The sequence below is a fragment of the Mirounga angustirostris genome, unplaced genomic scaffold, assembly GCF_029215605.1.
Source record: "Mirounga angustirostris isolate CCGP_5_RB_7025 unplaced genomic scaffold, mMirAng1.0.hap1 SCAF_6, whole genome shotgun sequence".
Lineage (NCBI taxonomy): Eukaryota > Metazoa > Chordata > Mammalia > Carnivora > Phocidae > Mirounga > Mirounga angustirostris.
In genome coordinates, this window is record NW_026991714.1 from 118,297,594 (window position 1) to 118,316,536 (window position 18,943).

Here is an 18,943-nt window from a genome sequence, read left to right on the forward strand (position 1 = left end):
GGGCTGGGGCTGGTAAATATATGAGGTGACAGTTGCCTTAATTAACTTGATGGGGGAATCCTTTTACAATATATAAATGACCACATTATACACTTTAAATATTTTACAATTGTATTTGTCAATTATGCCTCAATAAGCTGGAAAAAATTAGGTTAGATCAATCATCATTCATTTCCTGAATCCTCTACTGGCATGGAGTGAGGAACAGCTGCTGAGTAGGTAATCAAAAGCCTGTAAAAGCTCCAACAAATCTGTTGCCAGTCATACAACAGCTAACACTTGTAGCATTCTATACAGTGGTTTAGTACTTTACATTCATGAACTTACCTAGTCCTTACGAGAACTCCATGTGCTGGCGTAATGTCAGTACCATCATTTTGCAAAAAAGGAAACCGAGGAACAAATGTTAAGGGATTTGCCCCAGGCCACACAGCTAATGTGCAGCAGAACTGGGACCTGAGCCTCGCAAGTATAGTTCCAGAGTCCATGCTTTTAACCACTATATCAGGGGTCCACAGACTATGCTCCACAAGCTAAATGTGGCCAAGCCTGTTTTTCAATGGCCCATGAGCTAAGAATGATTTTTTTTTTTTACATTTTTAACAGGTTGTAAAGAAAGTGAGAAAAAGCACGGGTAGCCTGTAAGGTTAAAGTATTCACTGTACGGCCTTTTACAGAAAAGGTTTGCCAACACTTGCACTGCACCACGGTTGCCAATCAATACTAGAAGTAAAGGTAAAGAACGTTACTACACACACAGTTCCCGGGTTATATCTAAGTTGGGTTTGGCACATTCAAACCTACTTAGGTTCCCCAAGTAAACATTTGAGGATATTCAGAGATGGGGCTGTTTTCTTAATGAACACATTTCATGGTGGTAAGTACAATGAACTTACTGTTCAGAGCAGCTTTCTTAAAATCAGAGTTGTGCTAAATGTGAAAAATACATACTTGGCCTCTGTATTTCCTGTTACAACTTAAAACTTTTTTCTAAAGAAAAAAATTTCTGTATTTTCTAAATTCAGTTTCCCTCAGTAATAATTCTCTGAAATACAATAAAGTATGTTTTGTTGAAAGCTTTCAGAAACCATGTGCTTATACGGTTTTAGTCTATTAGTTTACCTGAGGTTCAATGAGATAATGCCTTTTTGTAAAGGCTTTTTTAAATTTGTTGCAATCTCAAGATTTCTTAACTCTGATTTCTTCAGTTACAGCCAGTTTCATCTGTGGGTTAGGTTTCTCAACATCAAGATGTTGACAGAGGGGCGCCTGGGTGGCTCCATCGTTAAGCGTCTGCCTTCGGCTCAGGTCATGATCCCAGGGTCCTGGGATCAAGCCCCACATTGGGCTTCCTGCTCAGTGGGGAGCCTGCTTCTCCCTCTCCCACTCCCCCTGCTTGTCCCTCTCCTGCTCTCTCTGTCAAATAAATAAATAAAATCTTAAAAAAAAAAAAAGATGTTGACAGAGATTTCTACTCTTGTGAGTTCATCAACACACAGTGAGTGCTGACCTCTCAACAGAAGGCATTCTACATCCTACTCCATAGAGAACAGAGAATACAAAGAATTGCCATGGAGGCCATTATGTGTCAGACCAGAAGTGAATTACATCATTATACTCACAGCCCATTGGCCAGCTCTCATGCACATCATCCCACCTGAATGCAAGAGCTGCAGAGAAATAAAGACTTGCTCTGTGCCCAGTTTGGTAAAAACACTGCCAGGGATGTCCCCTGTGTGAGTTCTATGATGTAAATTGAAGGCTGACTTCTGGTTGGACTTCCCACATTCATTACAACCATAGGGTTACTTCCTTGGATATACTTTGTCAGGCCAACAGTTCTGAGTTACAGCAAGACGGTTTCACCATCCATCTTTACAGTGTTTCTCTCCTGTGTATTTTCTGATGTGTGGTGAGAGTTGCTTTGTGGCTGAAGGTCTTCCCACATTCATTACATTTATAGGGTTTCTCCCCTGAATGAATCCTCTTATGTTTAGTGAGGGTCGAACTATCATAAAAACATTTTCCACATTCATTACATTCATAGGGCCTCTCTCCTGTGTGTGTTCTCTGATGTACATTGAGGGATGCCCTCTGGCAAAATGTTCTCCTACATTCTTTACATTCAAAGGGCTTCTCCCCTGTATGAATTCTCTGATGTTCAACGAGTTGTGACTTTTGGCAGAATGACTTCCCGCATTTGTTACATTCAAAGGGTTTCTCCCCGGTATGAATTCTCTGATGTTTACTGAGGGTTGACTTCTCAGAAAAGGTTTTCCTACATTCTACACATTCATAAGGTTTCTCCCCTGTATGAGTTCTCTGATGTTTAAGGAGAACTGACTTCCCACAGAAGGTCTTCTTACATTCACTGCATTCATATATCTTCTGCCCTGTGTGAAGTCTTTGATGTTTAATGAGGGTTGACTTCATATGATACATTTTCCCACAGTTGCTACATTCATAGGGCTTCTCCCCTGAGTGTATTCTCTGGTGTACAGTGAGTTTTGACTTTATACTAAAGGACTTGTCACATTTGTTACATTTATAAGGTTTTTCGCCTGTGTGAGAGCTCTGATGCACAGTCAGGTCTGACTTTTGGGAGAAAGATTTTCCACATTCACTACATTTGTAAGGCTTCTCCCCTGTGTGTGTTCTTTGATGCTGATGGAGGGCTGAGTTCTGGTAGAATTTTTTCCCACATTTAGCACATTCATAGGGTCTCTCTCCTGTATGAGTTCTTTGATGTACAGTGAGGGTTGACTTCTGGTAAAAGGATTTCCCACATTCATTACATTTATAGGGTTTTTCTCCTGTGTGTATTCTGTGATGTATTGTGAGGTTTGACTTCCGGAGGAAGGTTTTCCCACATACATCACACTCGTGGTATTTCTCACACTCTTCACCCATGTGAATTCTAGGATGTTTCTTCCAAAGGACTGACTTATCACAGCTTTCCCCACATTCATTAAATTTATAGTGATTCTTCCTTGAGTAAATTATCTGACGTAGCATGTGGTTTGACTCACCCCTGAAAGTTTTCTCACATTTATTATAATCACATGATCTCTCTCCTGTGTGAGTTCTGTTATGTGTAATGAAGAGAGCATTATTGTGGAAGGTTTTAATGCATTCATTATATTCAGGCAGTTGCTCCACAGTGTGAATCTTTTGTTGCTGAATAAAATCCTCATTATGATAGAAGATGCTCTCATTTTTATTAAATTCATTAAACTTCTCTCTAGTATGAATTTTCTCATGATTAATATCAGGAAGCAATTTCTTGTACCCATTGGCATCATCGGATTTCTTTCCTGAGTAGTTTTTATTATTAGTGGTTAACTTCGACGTATTTTCTAAACTGACTCCATCTAGATTATATTTACTGGACATTTTTCTGGAAGGAACAGAGTCTATATACAGATTAAATGTTTTTCTTAATACATTCTCTTTCTCCATAATCACTTTTTTGTTATTGATAAATGCATCTTGCCATAAATGTCTGTCTTGGTTTTCTTTGCTCTCTATTATGCCATCAACTTTCAATTCTTCTAGAAATAAGAAAAACATACCTTATGAATCTGAAACTACTTCTAATAAAATTGGGCTAATACACAAATACCCCTTATACACCCAGCTCTTTGGTTTCAGAGACTGTCTTTTGAGATAAAAGTAATACCAAATCAGCATTTTCCATTCCCTCTACTTTTCTGAGGAGTTGGGGGAAAGAGGTGACAACAAACCAACCAATCAAACAAAGTGATGGTGGTGGAAGAGAGGAAAGTAAAATTGGCAATGAACGCACATATTTATTTGGTCCTTCACGAATATATATTTCAAAATGGACAGAAGGGGTAAAATAAACACAAAGAATAGAAAATAAAGGATTCAGTAAGAGTGGATGAATCACAATGAGTGGAATTCACAGTAAGATGTACTCAATTAAAAAATTATATAGTAAATGTGACATGGAGAACAGGTAGACAAGATTGTTCTTCCAAAAAACTACCCGAGGAATGAAAGAGTTCAGAGAGAATGAATTAGAATCTAGGTGCTGATTTTGTTAATCCTACCTTCGAGAGATAGCCCGAATTCCATCACTATGCACACTCTATTACCTCAAACCTAGTCTACGGGGTGTCATTTTTCCTAATTGGTCTCCTTGCTTCTACTCTCAATTCTCATGGCAATCAGCTTCCTGCATCTCTCTCCTGCTAATACAAATTCCATGAGATCAAGGGATTTATTTCATCACTGCTCTATCTCTTTCACTTAAAACATGACTGGCATGGAGCAAATGCTCAATTAATACTGGTTAAACTAATTTATTAATTCCTAAAAACAAAAGAAGTCCTTGAAAATGAAGGGAATACGAAGCTGAGAATGCTAGAGGAAGGAGACTAACCAACATAAAATATTAATATGACATGGGAATGAATTTCAAGGTACAAATAAAAGGGAATAAACTCTTAAAAAGCCAATCGAAAAAGAGAACATATATGTGTGAGAGTGTATCTTTGGTGAATTTAGGTATGCAGGCTAAGCATCCTTAGTCGCTTCCAAACAGAGCTTCTTAAAAACACTCCAAAGATGCACATACTTGAAACAACCACCTGGGATCTAATTTCCCCTGGATTACTCATCAGGGTAATACTGGCTTGCAAATTCTTTCTCTAACACCCATGGTGCCTTCTTGCTCTAACTTCAAGGTCTCCTCTGGTTTGGTAATGCAATGTCCTGATAATGAAAAATGATAAAGGACATAGGAAAAGCTGCTTGGCTTTAGGAACTCAGAAGAAAAACCAAGGTCCAACTTCAGGAGCTGCACAGTGAAGGAATCCACTGGCATCTTTCAGTTGGGAAGTGAGAAAACAATATTCCTGGCTGTCCAAACCTAAGTATCATTAAACTCTACAAAAGATCTACATGCTTTGGGGCACCTGGGTGGCTCAGTCGTTAAGTGTCTGCCTTCAGCTCAGGTCATGATCCCAGGGTCCTGGGATCGAACCCCACATGGAGCTCCCTGCTTGGCGGGAAGCCGGCTTTGCCCTCTCCCACTCCCTCTGCTGTGTTCCCTCTCTCGCTGTCTCTTTCTCTGGCAAATAAATTAAAAAAAAAAAAAAAAGATCCACATGCTTTGATAACAACAAAAGGACATGCTGATATTACTCAGGAAAGTTTTGCTTACCCAATGAGATGAAGATGCTATAGTTCTCCAACATCACATCCCTGTACAAGGTCCTCTGATCAGGGTCCAGTTGACCCCACTCCTCCTGGGTAAAGTTCACAGTCACATCCTCAAATGAAATTGATCCCTGTAACACACATATCTGATCAATCAGAAGTGCTCAAAACTATATGACAGAGTAAATATATCTAGGAAGCAATCCTTCACTATGTTTACTATTGAGGTTATTAGAAAAAGTTTATACAGGAGACTTAGCATAGTCCCTGTTTGGTTTTATATGTGGAAGGAAAAAGAGAAATATAAAATAATAATAGATAATGATAATAATAATAATAATAATAAAAACCACATACAGGGATGCCTGGGTGGCTCAGTCGGTTAAGCGTCTGCCTTCGGCTCAGGTCATGATCCCAGGGTCCTAGGATCAAGTCCCACAGAAGGCTCCTTGCTCGGTGGGGAGCCTGCTTCTCCCTCTGCCTGTTGCTCCCCCTGTTTGTGCACTCTCTCTTTCTCTGACAAATAAATAAAATCTTAAAAAAAAACAACACACACAAATACACACAAGCATAAGATACGTTATATACATGAAAGTGTCCTAGTTTCTGTGGATATTAGAAGACATAAAACACTGTTTCTACTTTCAGGAAGCTTACAATCTAGTATGGATGCAAACTGGATTAAATAATAGCATAAGATCAAGAGAGAACTGAATTTGGAGCTTTAAAGATATAAAATGCCCTAATCTGGTTATTTTGGCATTGTTCATTTAGGCAAGAGTTCTCCAAAGTATTTGATGACTCGCCCTTTTAAGAGAGGAAAACTTTTAAGCATCAAATTGGCACAAATCTGTGGCAATATATATATATGTCTGAATGTCTGTCTCTACAGGTAGTCCATACTTTGTATGGTCCTGACATGCACAAATTTCAGTTACCACAATTTATTTAGTTAAGTAACAACAGTCCCCCAACAACACTGTCAGATTTCAGTTACTATGGTAACTCTGAGTAATCACATAAAGTACAAACTTTGCTGCTTGCTCTTCAATCTACAAATCACTACATAAATAACAAACACCATGAATAATTATCAGCCATGTCATTTTTTTTTCAAAGTCCACCAGCGACTGATCACTGCACATCTGTTACTTAGTCCACACACAAACAACAAAACACATGTTCCCTCCTTGTCTCCTGGCAATACGGCATTTTGCAAAAATAGTTGAATGGTTTGCAAAAGGGAACTGGCCAACAAAGATGAAAGAGCAGCAAAGAAATGAGACGTGATTACATTAGAAGTGAAATTCAAGTCAAATATAAATGGGGTTTTAGAAGAAATACCTGACTGTAGGAATGTTAATACTGCCTCCATTTGAGACACTCTAGATCTACACCCAAAGGATCTTAATGAAGAGGTACTTAGTACTAAATATTATAGTATTTTTTCATTTTTATACACATTTTTAATGTTTTGACAAATATTTTTAAAGATATTTAAACATCACAGAACAACTACCACTTTCCCCCATGATTAAGATTGCTTTGCATGGTTTCAGTGTATGTGCCCATTTTTATAGCCCCACACGACAGTGCAAAGTGAGAACTGCCTATGGGTGGCACGTATGTGTCTGCATACATTCAGTATATAGTATATATGGCCATCATCTAAGCTCAAAGTGGATAGTGTGCTGATTGATTGGCTGAGGAATAAACTGAAGGAGTGTCAGACCACTCTGGCATTTGTCACTCTGTATAAACACAGCTGATAGTTTAAGGATAAATCAGATTAAAAAAAATGTTTTAGGTAAATGCTTCAGGGGCTCTAGCAATGGCCAAGTCAGCCAGAAAGAAAATGGATACTGGTTTTGTTTTAAGGCAGGTCTTTGATGAGATAGATCATGATGGTCTAAATCCACAGTATGGGAAATGTCCACTTCAAAAATCAATAGTCTCTTGAAGTTGCCTATATACTCCCTGCTGATAACCTGAAAGGAAATTCACCAGGTTATATCCTTCCAACAATTCCCTTTATAAATCCTTGAAGTCAGTTCTTTCCCTGAGGAGAGAAAACAGATAAAGGAACAGCATTCTGTATTTCTGAATAAACTCACAATAGCTACCTACATGAATCAAACCAAATCTTCACATATAAATATAGATGGACAATGAAGGTTCACTAGAAATTTAAGAACAGGTAACACAAAAGACATGCACCAGATGAAGTGAAAAAGTGAGTAAGAAGAAAACAAAACTATGTAATTATTATGATTCCAAAAATAGGAAACGACTGTTTTTAAAGACACTGGAGATTAACAGTACTCAAAAGAACGTCACTTCACCTCACACCCATTAGCAAACAAAATAAAAGCGTTGGTGAAGCTGTGGAAAAACTGGAACTCTTGTGCATGTTGGTGGGAACATAAAATGGTACAGCCACTATGGAAAACAGTATGGTGTGTTCTCAAAGAATTAAAAATATAATTACCATATGTTATTAGTTTGCTAAGGCTCCCATAACAAACTACCACACACCGGATGGCTTAAACAAAAGAAATTTATTTTCCCACAGTTCTGGAGGCTGGAAGTCCAAGATCAAGGTGCTAGCTCACTGACCTCCTCTTATCTATAGACATTTTAATCCAACTACCTTGGAAATTACAGAGAATAACCAGATAACTTAGTCATGTCTAAATACTGCACCTGTTAATAAAGGATTTTAAAAAATTTATATTAAAAAACAATTCTGGGGCGCCTGGGTGGCTCAGCTGGTTAAGTGTCCGCCTTCAGCTCAGGTCACGTTCCCAGGATCCTGGGATGGAGCCCTACATCGGGCGCCCTGCTCAGCAGCAAGTCTGCTTCTCCCTCTCCCTCTGTGATCTCTCTCGTTCTCACTCCCTCTCAAGTAAATAAAAATCTTTAAAAAAATAATTAAAAAAATTAAAATTTTAACGATTCTGATCACTTCTATAAAACATGAGATGTGGGAGGAAGGGACAGTAAAACATGCAAAAGATCAGGTCAGGTCTAGAAAATAAAAATTCTTGATGTTGATGGAAAAAATACAAATATAAACCTATGTTAACTGTTTCCAGGAGAACCAATGGAAAAAAATACTGAATTTTCAAACCACTGGAAGGGAGAAATATAATCGACAGAGAAAAATTAAAGAAAGGAAAGAAGATGGGATAAATAAAAATACAAATAAAGATGGAGGAACTAAAACTAAACATCATCAGTGAGCACAATAAATGTTAAAGAGTTAAATACCCAATATAAAAGGAAATCTCATGTCATGCATAAAAACGATCCAGCCAAGTACTGTTTACTAGTCACATGATCATAAAAATGCACATATTTATTTATATATGTATATATGCATTTACTCATACATACACCCCATTTATATTAACACATATATACGTATACATACAACACATACATACAACACAACAGATCACTGTTATCTTCTTATAGGACTTGTAATGGTTAGTTTTATGTGTCAAGGGCGCCTGAGTGGCTCAGTTGGTTGAGTTTTATGTGTCAACTTCATAGGCTACAGTATCCAGTTATTTCATAAAACACTTATCTAAGTGTTGCTGTGAAGGTATTTTATAGATGTGGTTAATATCTACAATGGGTTGACTTTAAGTAGATTACCCTCAATAATGTGGGTGGGCCTCATCCAAACAGTTAGAGGCCTTTATGAGCAAAAACTAATGTTTCCCCCAAAAGAAGGAATTCTGCCTCAAGACTGCAGCATTATGTCCTGAGTTTCCAGTGTGCTGGTTAGATTTGCCAGGCCCCACAATCACATGCACCAATTCCATAAAACGAATGTATACATATGTGTATTTACATGTGTCTATATTATATGCTATCTGTACACACACACACACACACACACACATCCTATTGGTTCTGTTTCTCTGGGGAACACTGATACAAGGGCTTACAAAATATTTATTTTTCTTCATCTTTGTTTTTTTCTCCATTCTATCTCCTGCCTCTCTCCCAAAAGCCACCAGAAGATGGAAGAGATGGGGGATGGAATCTCCTCTAGAAGCTTAAGCAGGAGCACATCCCTGACAACACCTTGATTTCAGACTTCTAGTCTCCAGAACTGAAAGAATAAATTTCTATTGTTTTAAGCTACTAAATTTGGGGTAACTTGTTATAGTATCCACAGGAAACGAGTATACCAACTCTTTGCAAAAACCATACAGAAAATCAACAATTTGCTTTGCTCAGTAAGAATATATCTGACCAGCAATAGCTCTCACTTAAACAAGCACAACATTCAGCATTTGAATTTCAAATTGAGTGGTTGTGCATCCTTTGAAATAGTTAAAAATCCACAGAATATGAAATCAGTCAAGAAATAATAAGGTAAGAATTATAACAGACCAAAGATAATCACATGAGGATAAGCTTTGCTAAAAGGCAACAGGAAAAGGACAATACTGTAAAGCAGACAAAAGAAATCATCAACCTGAGGGGCACCTGGGTGGCTCAGTCAGTTAAGTGTCCTGTCCGACTCTTCGTTTTGGCTCAGGTCATGACCTCAGGGTCGTGAGATAGAGCTCCACGTGGGGCTTCATGCTCAGTGGGAGTCTGCTTGAGATTCTCTCCTCTGCCCCTCCCTTCTCAAATAAATAAATATATCTTAAAAAAAAATCATCAACTTGAATCAACTAAGTTATGCTTTGGCCTTCTGCTCTCTGCACCCACTAAAGAACAATCAGAGGTGAAGATGATGGGCAGCATTCATCTCAGACTTGTTAACTGAGATTGTCAACTATCTTACTTTCAGGAAGACAGAATTTTTTCAGACTTCAGGCCAGGAAATCTTTGTGTTCTGTGAAGAATTACTTTTATTTTTATGGTCAAGGCAAAGCATTTTCCTTTTGGACAGAGTATCAAAGATAAATTTGCAATAATTATTATTATAAAAATTACTGCTACACAATATAACGTGTAATATATATACTAACGGAAGAACAATTATAATTATCTCCACATAATTAACATGCTGACCTTTCCTTGTTTTCGATCTGTTAACTCTATGTATTCCTTGACAGCTTTTATCATTTTTATCTTCATTGTTTTATGCAATGGAAAACAATGTGAGAAATGAAAAACAGCTCACCTGGGATTTGTTCTTTTTCTGTTCCTTTTGGGAAAGTACAGAGAAGGTTGAATGTACAGCTATGGGAGAAGAAAACAGTAGGTCATGTGAGATTTGGCTGCTATAGACTTTTGAGATTCATCTCCTAAAACCCCATGCCCACCAGACAGTTAAATGTTACCCTGTAGGAAAAAGTTCTTTGGCCCCCGAGAGTCAGCAAGAACCATGTGCAGGGAGAATTCACATGTGTGACTCTGACAGAACTGAAGAGCCTGGTTGAGCAATTTTTCACTGGGTTTATTTCCTAATGATTTAAAATTTTCATTTTTCTTTTAGAACCAATCCAGTACTAATTTAACAAAGATATCAAAAGACAAATCTTTATTTTTCACTATCAATGTTGTAGGAAAAATACTCAAGATATTTGTTTACTTACATTCCTACTGAGTTGCTTACCCTTAAGAGTTAGAGAAATCACTCTGCAGAAAAAGATGAGGTTGCTTCATGGACGGGCTTACTTTAAAAACTGTTTCTAACTAAGCTGCGATAGAACCTGGTGGATGACTTACCTCGTGGACAGTTTTCTGGTCCTGGCACTGCCTCTAACAAACTTGGTGACTCTGGGCAGGCTACTTATATACCCAGAGTCAAGGTTTCTCAGCTCTGAAATTAAGCAGACACAGATGACCCTATTCTATGCCTCTATAAAATCAGGGTAGATGGACTGGCAGCATACCCCTAGAGGGACATAGAAGAGCAGCTCAAAATCTAGATAAAGCGGGTGGAGGCTGAAGGCAGGGCAAGTTTATTAAAGGCTGGAGATAGAATTTCTTCAGTTGTGCCTAGGGATCTCTCCCTGCAGACCATGCAGACATGAACCCTTTAATGAATTAATATTTTCCACACAACCTGCCCCTTACCTACCACCCAGTGTCTACTCACCTATCTTTCCTGAAGCTTGGTCCAGACCTTTCATCATGGTGAGGCGCTCTGGATGCGGTGATAGCGGGGCAATGCTCATTCTGAGCAGAATAAAGAACTGCTACTGCGGACTATGCAAACCCAGGACCTGCTCCTTTCTAGGAGTATCCTGCCTCTGCTCAAAAGCTGTGGCTGAGAAGTCTGAGGTCCAAGGAGTGACCTTCAAGGTGAGATTCCTGTTCCTGGGGCTTCCTCCTTCTTACTTCATAAAAGCTGCTTTCTTCCAAGGGAGGGGGAACCTAGGCTTAAAAGACAAAATCATTTATTTAGAAGTTTGATTCAGGGATCAAAATCTCACAGAACTTATCTGCCTAAACTCTAAGGCCACTGAGGATGCTGAAAGTTGGACAGTGCAGTAAATTATGCAGTCTGATCCAAGGGTTCTGACATGCCAAGAAATCCCAAAATACATGACCACAAGGTGAGATTCAGTGCTCACACACTTTGGGGTTGTTTCCTTGGGCCCTAAAGAAGGTGCTGTGAGAAATACGAGGGTTTTCAACAGGGTTGTCTACCAAACTGTGAGACCTTGAGTATTTCACTTGAGCCCTCTGAGCCTCAGTTTTCTTGTCTGCCAAGACAGAAAACAGTTACATTAAAGGCCGTTATTAGGATTAAATAAAATTTAGCCAACGAAAAGGAAAAATATCTTCCAAAAACCTTAACAGCTAATATTAACTAAGCTCTGCTCCGAACGTTAAAACTGAAAATGCTATTTTAAAAACATGTGTAAAAAATTTTAATCCTCAGAACCCCACGTAGCACATAATCTTGTTTTACACATGAAGAAACCTACTCTCACCCATCTTCGTCATCTTGCCAGCAGTAAACCAGCTTCCACCCGGCTCCACCTGGATCCAAAGCTCACGCCCCCTTCCCGCAGCCCCGCCGACGCCGCGGCCCCACTTGGACGCCCGCGGCCCCCACGGGACAGAAGCGCCGCGCCCCGCCCGGCCGTCCCTCCCCGAGGCCGCCCCCACCCGCCTTCGCCTAGCCCCCTCCCCTCGGCCGCCCCCGCGGGCGCTCGCCCATCTGGCCTGGGCTCACCGGCCGCCCCCACTTGCGCAGCGCCAGCCCCCCGCAACGCTCCAGGATTTCCTCCGCGGGGCGGGGAAACCCGCGGAAAACACCTGGAGACCGAAGTTACACATGCGCACAAGCAGCCTCGGAGAACATGGAAGACCCTTTCCCTGAACCTGCGCCGTGTGAGACGAGGAAACGTAGGACTACGTTTCCCATAAGCCCTGGCACCACGCCTCGTCTGCAGAGTTTTCCCCCGGAGGGCAGAGGTGCTCTCAGGGCTTCTCCCAGGGGTTTGCTGGGCCTGGTTCTTTCTGGCCCGCAGGGCATTGCAAAATGATGCAGTGTGATGCGAGGTTGTTGAAGGAATTATGAGAGAGTAAGCTGTAAAGAACATGTCAGGGACCACTAGGGAACCGTGAACTATATGGTTACAATATAAAATGGTTCATTTTGGCCTGAGTAGAATAGTAGAATAGTATCTCCTTGCCTCCAAATTCATGTCCATTAAGAGCCTCAGATTGTGACTATTTTTGAATAGGGTCTTTGCAGATGTCATTAGTTAAGTTAAAATGAAGTCATACTGGATTAGGGTGGGCTCTGATGACTGGTGTCCTTATGAGCAAAGAGAGGAAACAGAGGCATGGGAGAATGCCTTGTGAATGTGGAGACAGATTGGAGGGATATGGCTACAAGCCAATGGGTGTCAAAGACTGCCAAAAACCATCAGGAGTTAGGAGAGAAGCATGGAACAGATTCCCTCTTAGAACCTCTAATAGGAAACAACCCTGTTGACACCTTGATTTTGAAGCGGGCATCCATCTTGTTAGTTCGGATGAAATAATGAACACTAGGGGTCATATTGCTCCCAGGCGCAGCTGGACCAGCCAGGGAACACACAGATCCAGGACCAAGAGATAGGAATGCTTGTATCATTCAAAGGAACATGAAGGAAAGCAACCCCACTAGCTTAGCACACACAAGCAGATACAAGCAGCTGATTAGCACTCTCCTAAACACATAATCACCAGATGTACCTAATGAAATCTCTAACATATATAAAGATATTTTTCAGGGGCGCCTGGGTGGCTCAGTTGGTTAAGTGACTGTCTTCGGCTCAGGTCGTGATCCTGGAGTCCCGGGATCGAGTCCCACATCGGGCTCCCTGCTCAGCGGGGGGTCTGCTTCTCCCTCTGACCCTCTTCCCTCTCGTGCTCTCTGTCTCTCATTCTCTCTCTCTCAAATAAATAAATAAATAAAATCTTAAAAAAAAAAGATATTTTTCAGATTCCATCTCTATCTTGAGATAGAACAGACCTCTGTGGGACCAGATGAAGTGGCGCCAGAAGTAACTATTATCTGTTAACATTACTTCCTAGGCCTCCAATCAATAGCATCCACCTTCTCAGGAAACCCCTCCCCCAAATTTTGCCCTTAGAAGGTGTCACCTGTAAGTTTGAGACTTTGAGCATTAGCTTCCCATTCTCTTGGGATGCACCATACCAATAAATAGCTTATCTTTCTTCACTGCCGAAGCTCAGTGTCAATCTTTACTGGCTTGCTCTGTATGGGGCAGATGAACACTGGTTTGGTTCCAGTATAATTTCAGACCTGTGAGAGAATACATGCCTGTTGTTTTAAGCCACACAAGTTGTGGTGCTCTGTTAAGGCAGCCCTAGGAAACTAGTACACCATTCATGTGGAATGGGCACTCTAGGCACATTTGTCAGGCTTCCCTAGGCTGAATCACTAAGCTTTGATTTTGGTCTCAGTACTGGAATATAGACGCTCATCCTGTGTGATGGTATATCCAGAGGTCTATGGTCTTCTCTGGATGGCTCAGGTCTGATCAGCCTAAACTAACATCTGTTGGTTTCAGTGATGTTCATTGTCAAAGGGACCTTTTCCACTGGAGTCCACATGGGTGACAACAGGAGTAAGGGATCCTATACAATCTGTTATCACAATGTGTGACCCCCCAGGGGCTTAGGACTTGATCCTGCTGCTAGGTACTGAAGCACCCTGCCATCCTGTTGGCTATTGTTCATGAGTCAGTGAAAATGTAGCAAGATGTGTTTTGGGGGAGTGTTTTACTGGGCAAGCACTACAGCCTACAACTTGGACCATTGGTGGAATTTTATTTTGCATATAAGGTTTGTAACAGTTTTCTCTGTGGATACACAGGCATAGTGGCTCAGTGCACTACCAGCCTTTAACTTAGCTAATCTGTTCATCATCGAAGTCCAGGCCTCCTCAGGGACTTCAGTGTTCCAACACCCCCAAGAAGCATAAGGTGCTGGCACGGACTCCAACCTCTGAGAAAGCCTTATCTGCAGAGGTAAATGTCCACCTGCATAAAGGTGGGAAGTTTGACTGGTGCCTGACTGGTGCTCTAGTGTGCACAGTGGTCGGTCACTGACATTTGCAGCTCAAGAGACTTATTAGGACTGACTGACCCAAGTGGGAGAGCCCACCGTAGAGCCTCGTAAATCGTTAAGTACCCCATCTCTACCAGCTCTTTATCAGGATGTTAATTCATCCCCCCATCTTGTACTGCTTTACTGATATTACATGGCTGGGCTGGGAGAGCCTCGCTGGGCACTTGTCCCAGTACCTCTGTCCGAACATTCCTTACAATTAAGAGAAACATCACGCATACTTAAAATATCAATTTTTACAATACATTTAGCAGTATCAGTTACAGCCACTTGGATGTGTGGACTGTCCCTTTCATAAAACATGAGATGGTTTAGTTTCAAAGGCTGGAAAAGCCAAACATGAAAATGTCAATAGAAGTGAGACATCACTGACAAACCATCAAAGGTTTAATGTAGTCAATCTATGAGGATCTTGAGTCCCCTCCCACTCTCCACCAAATGTGGCCTTCCCTCTAGCCACATGTCCCCTATCATTGTATTTTGTAAACAATTTGTTTTCAAGTTTTACAGGTCTGTGGACAGAGAATAATTATGCCCCAGAACAGCCTATACCTAGAATCTCACTGATTTCTGATTTAGATGATTTAGAATTTGGGATTGGGGACTTTTTAAATTATTATATTTAGATGAGATTTTGGACTTAGAGTTAAGGCTGGAATAAATTAAGAATTGAGGGGTATGTTGGGACTTGGTGAATGTATTTTGCATAGGAAGGACATGAATTTTGAGGGGTCAGAGGGCAGACTGTTATGGGTTGAACTGTGTTCCTCCAAAAAGATATGTTTAAGAGCTAACACATGGTACCTGTGAATGTGAACTGATTTGGAAACAGGGTCTTTGCAGATGTAATCAAGTTAAGAGGAGGTCATACTGGACTAGAGTGGGCCCTAATCCAATGACTGGTGTCCTTATAAGAAGGAAATTTAGACACACACCATGTGATCATGGAGATAGAGACAGGAGTGATGCATCTACAAGCCAAGGAATGCTAATGACTGTCAGCAACTACCAGAAGCTTGGAAGAGGCAAGGGAGGAGTCTTCCCTAGAGGCTTCAGAGAGTGCAAGGCTACGCCAACACCTTGATTTTGGGTTTCTAGCCTCCAGAAGAGAGAATAAATTTCTGTGTGTAAGCCACCTAATTTGTGGTACTTTGCTATGGAAGCCCAAGGAAACTAATACAAATGGCAAAGGAAATCCAGGGCACACAGCCTGGGGCACCAGACCTGGCAGGTCCTGGCAGACAGACTATCCAGACCCTCTACCTTCCTTTTGAGGATACCTTCGGGCATTGATTATTCAGGTATGGCACAGCAATTCTCATTCACACAGCAGATGCAGGCCATACTATTCAAGAGTTCCTGAGTAGACTATATTACACCCTTTAGTTCCCAAACACATCATGTCAAAGAATAGTGCCATCTCTGTTGCCAAGAATACTTAGCAGTAGGCAAATCTCTGCAGCATTCACTGGACATATACTTCATATCACACCCAGGAAGCAGTTACCATTAAAATATAAAATGTACTATTAAAGGAGAACCTAAAAAGCTAAGTAGACAGCTAATACTCCCAGTGAAGCACACACTTAAACAGAAAGTATGTGCTCTCACTGTGGCAATTTTCCAAATGGGTGCCTCCCTGCTAGATAAATTATGAGGTTGGGATATGGTGAAAGAAGAGGTACACTAGCTGTATGAGACCCAAAACACATAAATAACCCTTCTCACTCTTAGTTTCCTCTTATCTACCTCTGAGAAACTGGACTATAGGAACTTATGGGTGGTAAAGAAGAGCTGACGGTGGGAGATTCCAACCTGGTACCTCTCTTACCACCTGGTTATACTTGCTGCATCTGAGAAGCTCTGAATATTGATGGTAATGTTCACAGACATGAGATAACAATACATAAGGTGGGTCCTAGTGTGACCTACATAACAGGGAAACGATATGTTCTAGGATGGTACAAAATGTACAAGGAAGAAACCACTGAATGATTACATGGTATATCTGGTTGAACAGTGTGGGTTGAAAATTATTAAGGATGGGACAAAAAGAGGAGGTAGTTGCTTCAGGGATTGGTTATACTGATCACATGGTCATACAGGTAAAACCCCAGCTGCTGGGGAAGAAACACCTTAGAATCTAGGAGGCCAGGATTGGTGGGAGGACTATTAAATTCTCTTGGCTCTCATCTGCTGAACACTTGGGCTGGACTGTCATATCAGACTACCACCACTGCCCTCAACTTAACTACTGGATTCTATTCTACTGGGTGTCCTTCAACTGAGGCCTGAAAATTTTAGAAGTGGATGGCCCCCACCCAAGATGACTAAACAAGCTTAATTTTCCGCACAAGCATGAGTCCCCTCAGCCTTATATTATTGCTGATACTCCATAGTCCCCATATTGCTTAAGGAAAACAAGAACTCCCTGTATACTTTTCCTAGACCATAGATATGGCTCTGAAATTTATTGCTGGATTGGTCATCTTCAGCCTGACTGTGCTGATAAAAACCTAATAACTGTTCCTTTGTACACATTAGAAAGTAGCATCCCTCCTACAAATCCTTTCTGGTACTTAAGATTCCTCACATTATAATCCCAACTTTTAGACAAAGATTTGGATCCTGACCAATGACCCCGAAGAGGTCACTACAACTAAGAATAAACTTTCTAGTGTGAGTGGTGATGAACAATTGCCTACTGGCCAGACAAGACAAAGTCTGTGTGACTGCTTCAGCTGGATTCCCAAACATGGAAAGCAAAAAAAAAATCACTCTCCCACCTAAGAGAGAAGTAGCTCTTTACAGTTAATCTCAATGGTATCTGCAACATATTTACTTGGCTTGGATCTGGATGGGGAACATAGCTACAATCATCCCTCCAAGTGGGATTGAGCATCCTGCTGATGCTCAGTTGTAATCACGTTCATCTAAGGTTGTCTAAGATAAATAGAAAGGATGGGTACAATTAATTAAGGTTTATGATGGGATATCCTATGCTTCAAAAAAATCTTAGCTGTTGACATGAAAGGTTGGGGTACAGTTGTAAAAAAATGGCTCTGCCACGACACACTAATAAGCTGGTGCATCTCTTGAGTCTTGGTGGAACATCCTACAGTTCCTTTTAAAGCAAGGGGAGATAAGCCTGTCTAGGATGGGACAAAAAGAAGAGGTAGTTCAACCAGATATACCATGTAATCATTCAGTGGTTTCTTCCTTGTACATTTTGTACCATCCTAGACAGGCAAGGAGCTGCCACGAGACAGTTTTTCATGCCTGTCTTATAAGAGACTGCTACAAGGCAATTTCTCATCCATCTGCCTAGTGTCAGATGAGTGCAAGACTTTCCACCTTTCCCTCTTCCCTTTTCAGAGGCAGCTACAGAGGGCTTATTGAAAAGGGGGGAACCACGATCTTTCACTTGGGGGCCGGAGATCTGGGCACACCGTTTTTCCTCTGATCCTCTGAAGAGGTGTGAAAAGCCTCCAGAGAACAAAAGCCACACAGGCCCAGCTTTCACTGAGCCCAGCCCCCAGACAAGGGGTGGGGCAACACCACCCAGGCAAAGACACCTGAGAAGCAGCAAAGCAGGCCCTCCCCCAGAAGACAGACTGGAAGAACAGGTGGACTACAACTTAATGGATCCCACAAGACTGTAAAGCTCCAGAGCCAGGGGAAAATAGTATACTGAGCTCCAGGTGTTTTCTCACGACTCGTTTATCTTTCAGTCTAAAATTTTCCATTTCCTTTTTCCCATTTCAACTAGATTCTTATTTTACCAACTTAGGTTTTTAAGTTGCTTTTTAACTTTTATTTCTTATATCTACATTTTATAGATATATGCTTCATTTTAGTCCTTTTTCACTCTATTCAATTTTACTTTTATATATATATAAGTTTTGCTTTCTTTGCAATTTTGTGATGTAGTGTCTTCTAACACACAGACCAAAATTCATTCAGGAACAAGTGGACCACCCTACTTTGTCCACCCTGTGAGATTATAGTCTCTCTTCCCCCACCTTTTTTTTTATTAACATATAATGTATTATTTGTTTCAGGGGTACAGGTCTGTGATTCAACAGTCTTACACAATTCACAGCGCTCACCATAGCATATACCCTCCCCAATGTCCATCACCCAGCTACGCCATCCCTCCCACCCTCCTCCATTCCAGCAACCCTCAGTTTGT

General features: G+C 40.9%; 1 protein-coding gene across 1 annotated transcript in view; it reads right to left on the minus strand.

Moving 5' to 3' along the window:
* Positions 1 to 93: 93 nt before the first annotated feature.
* LOC123846656 (zinc finger protein 883-like) overlaps positions 94 to 18,943 on the minus strand; it is a 52,203-nt gene continuing 33,353 nt past the window's right edge. Inside the window, exons 2-6 of the mRNA XM_064594981.1 lie at positions 11,255 to 11,537; positions 10,334 to 10,392; positions 5,542 to 5,718; positions 5,189 to 5,315; positions 94 to 3,551 (exon numbers count right to left, since the gene is read on the minus strand). Of these exons, the coding sequence (XP_064451051.1) occupies positions 1,876 to 3,551; positions 5,189 to 5,315; positions 5,542 to 5,718; positions 10,334 to 10,392; positions 11,255 to 11,333 (2,118 nt within the window). The 5' untranslated portion in view covers positions 11,334 to 11,537 and the 3' untranslated portion in view covers positions 94 to 1,875. The remainder of the gene's footprint in view (positions 3,552 to 5,188; positions 5,316 to 5,541; positions 5,719 to 10,333; positions 10,393 to 11,254; positions 11,538 to 18,943) is intronic.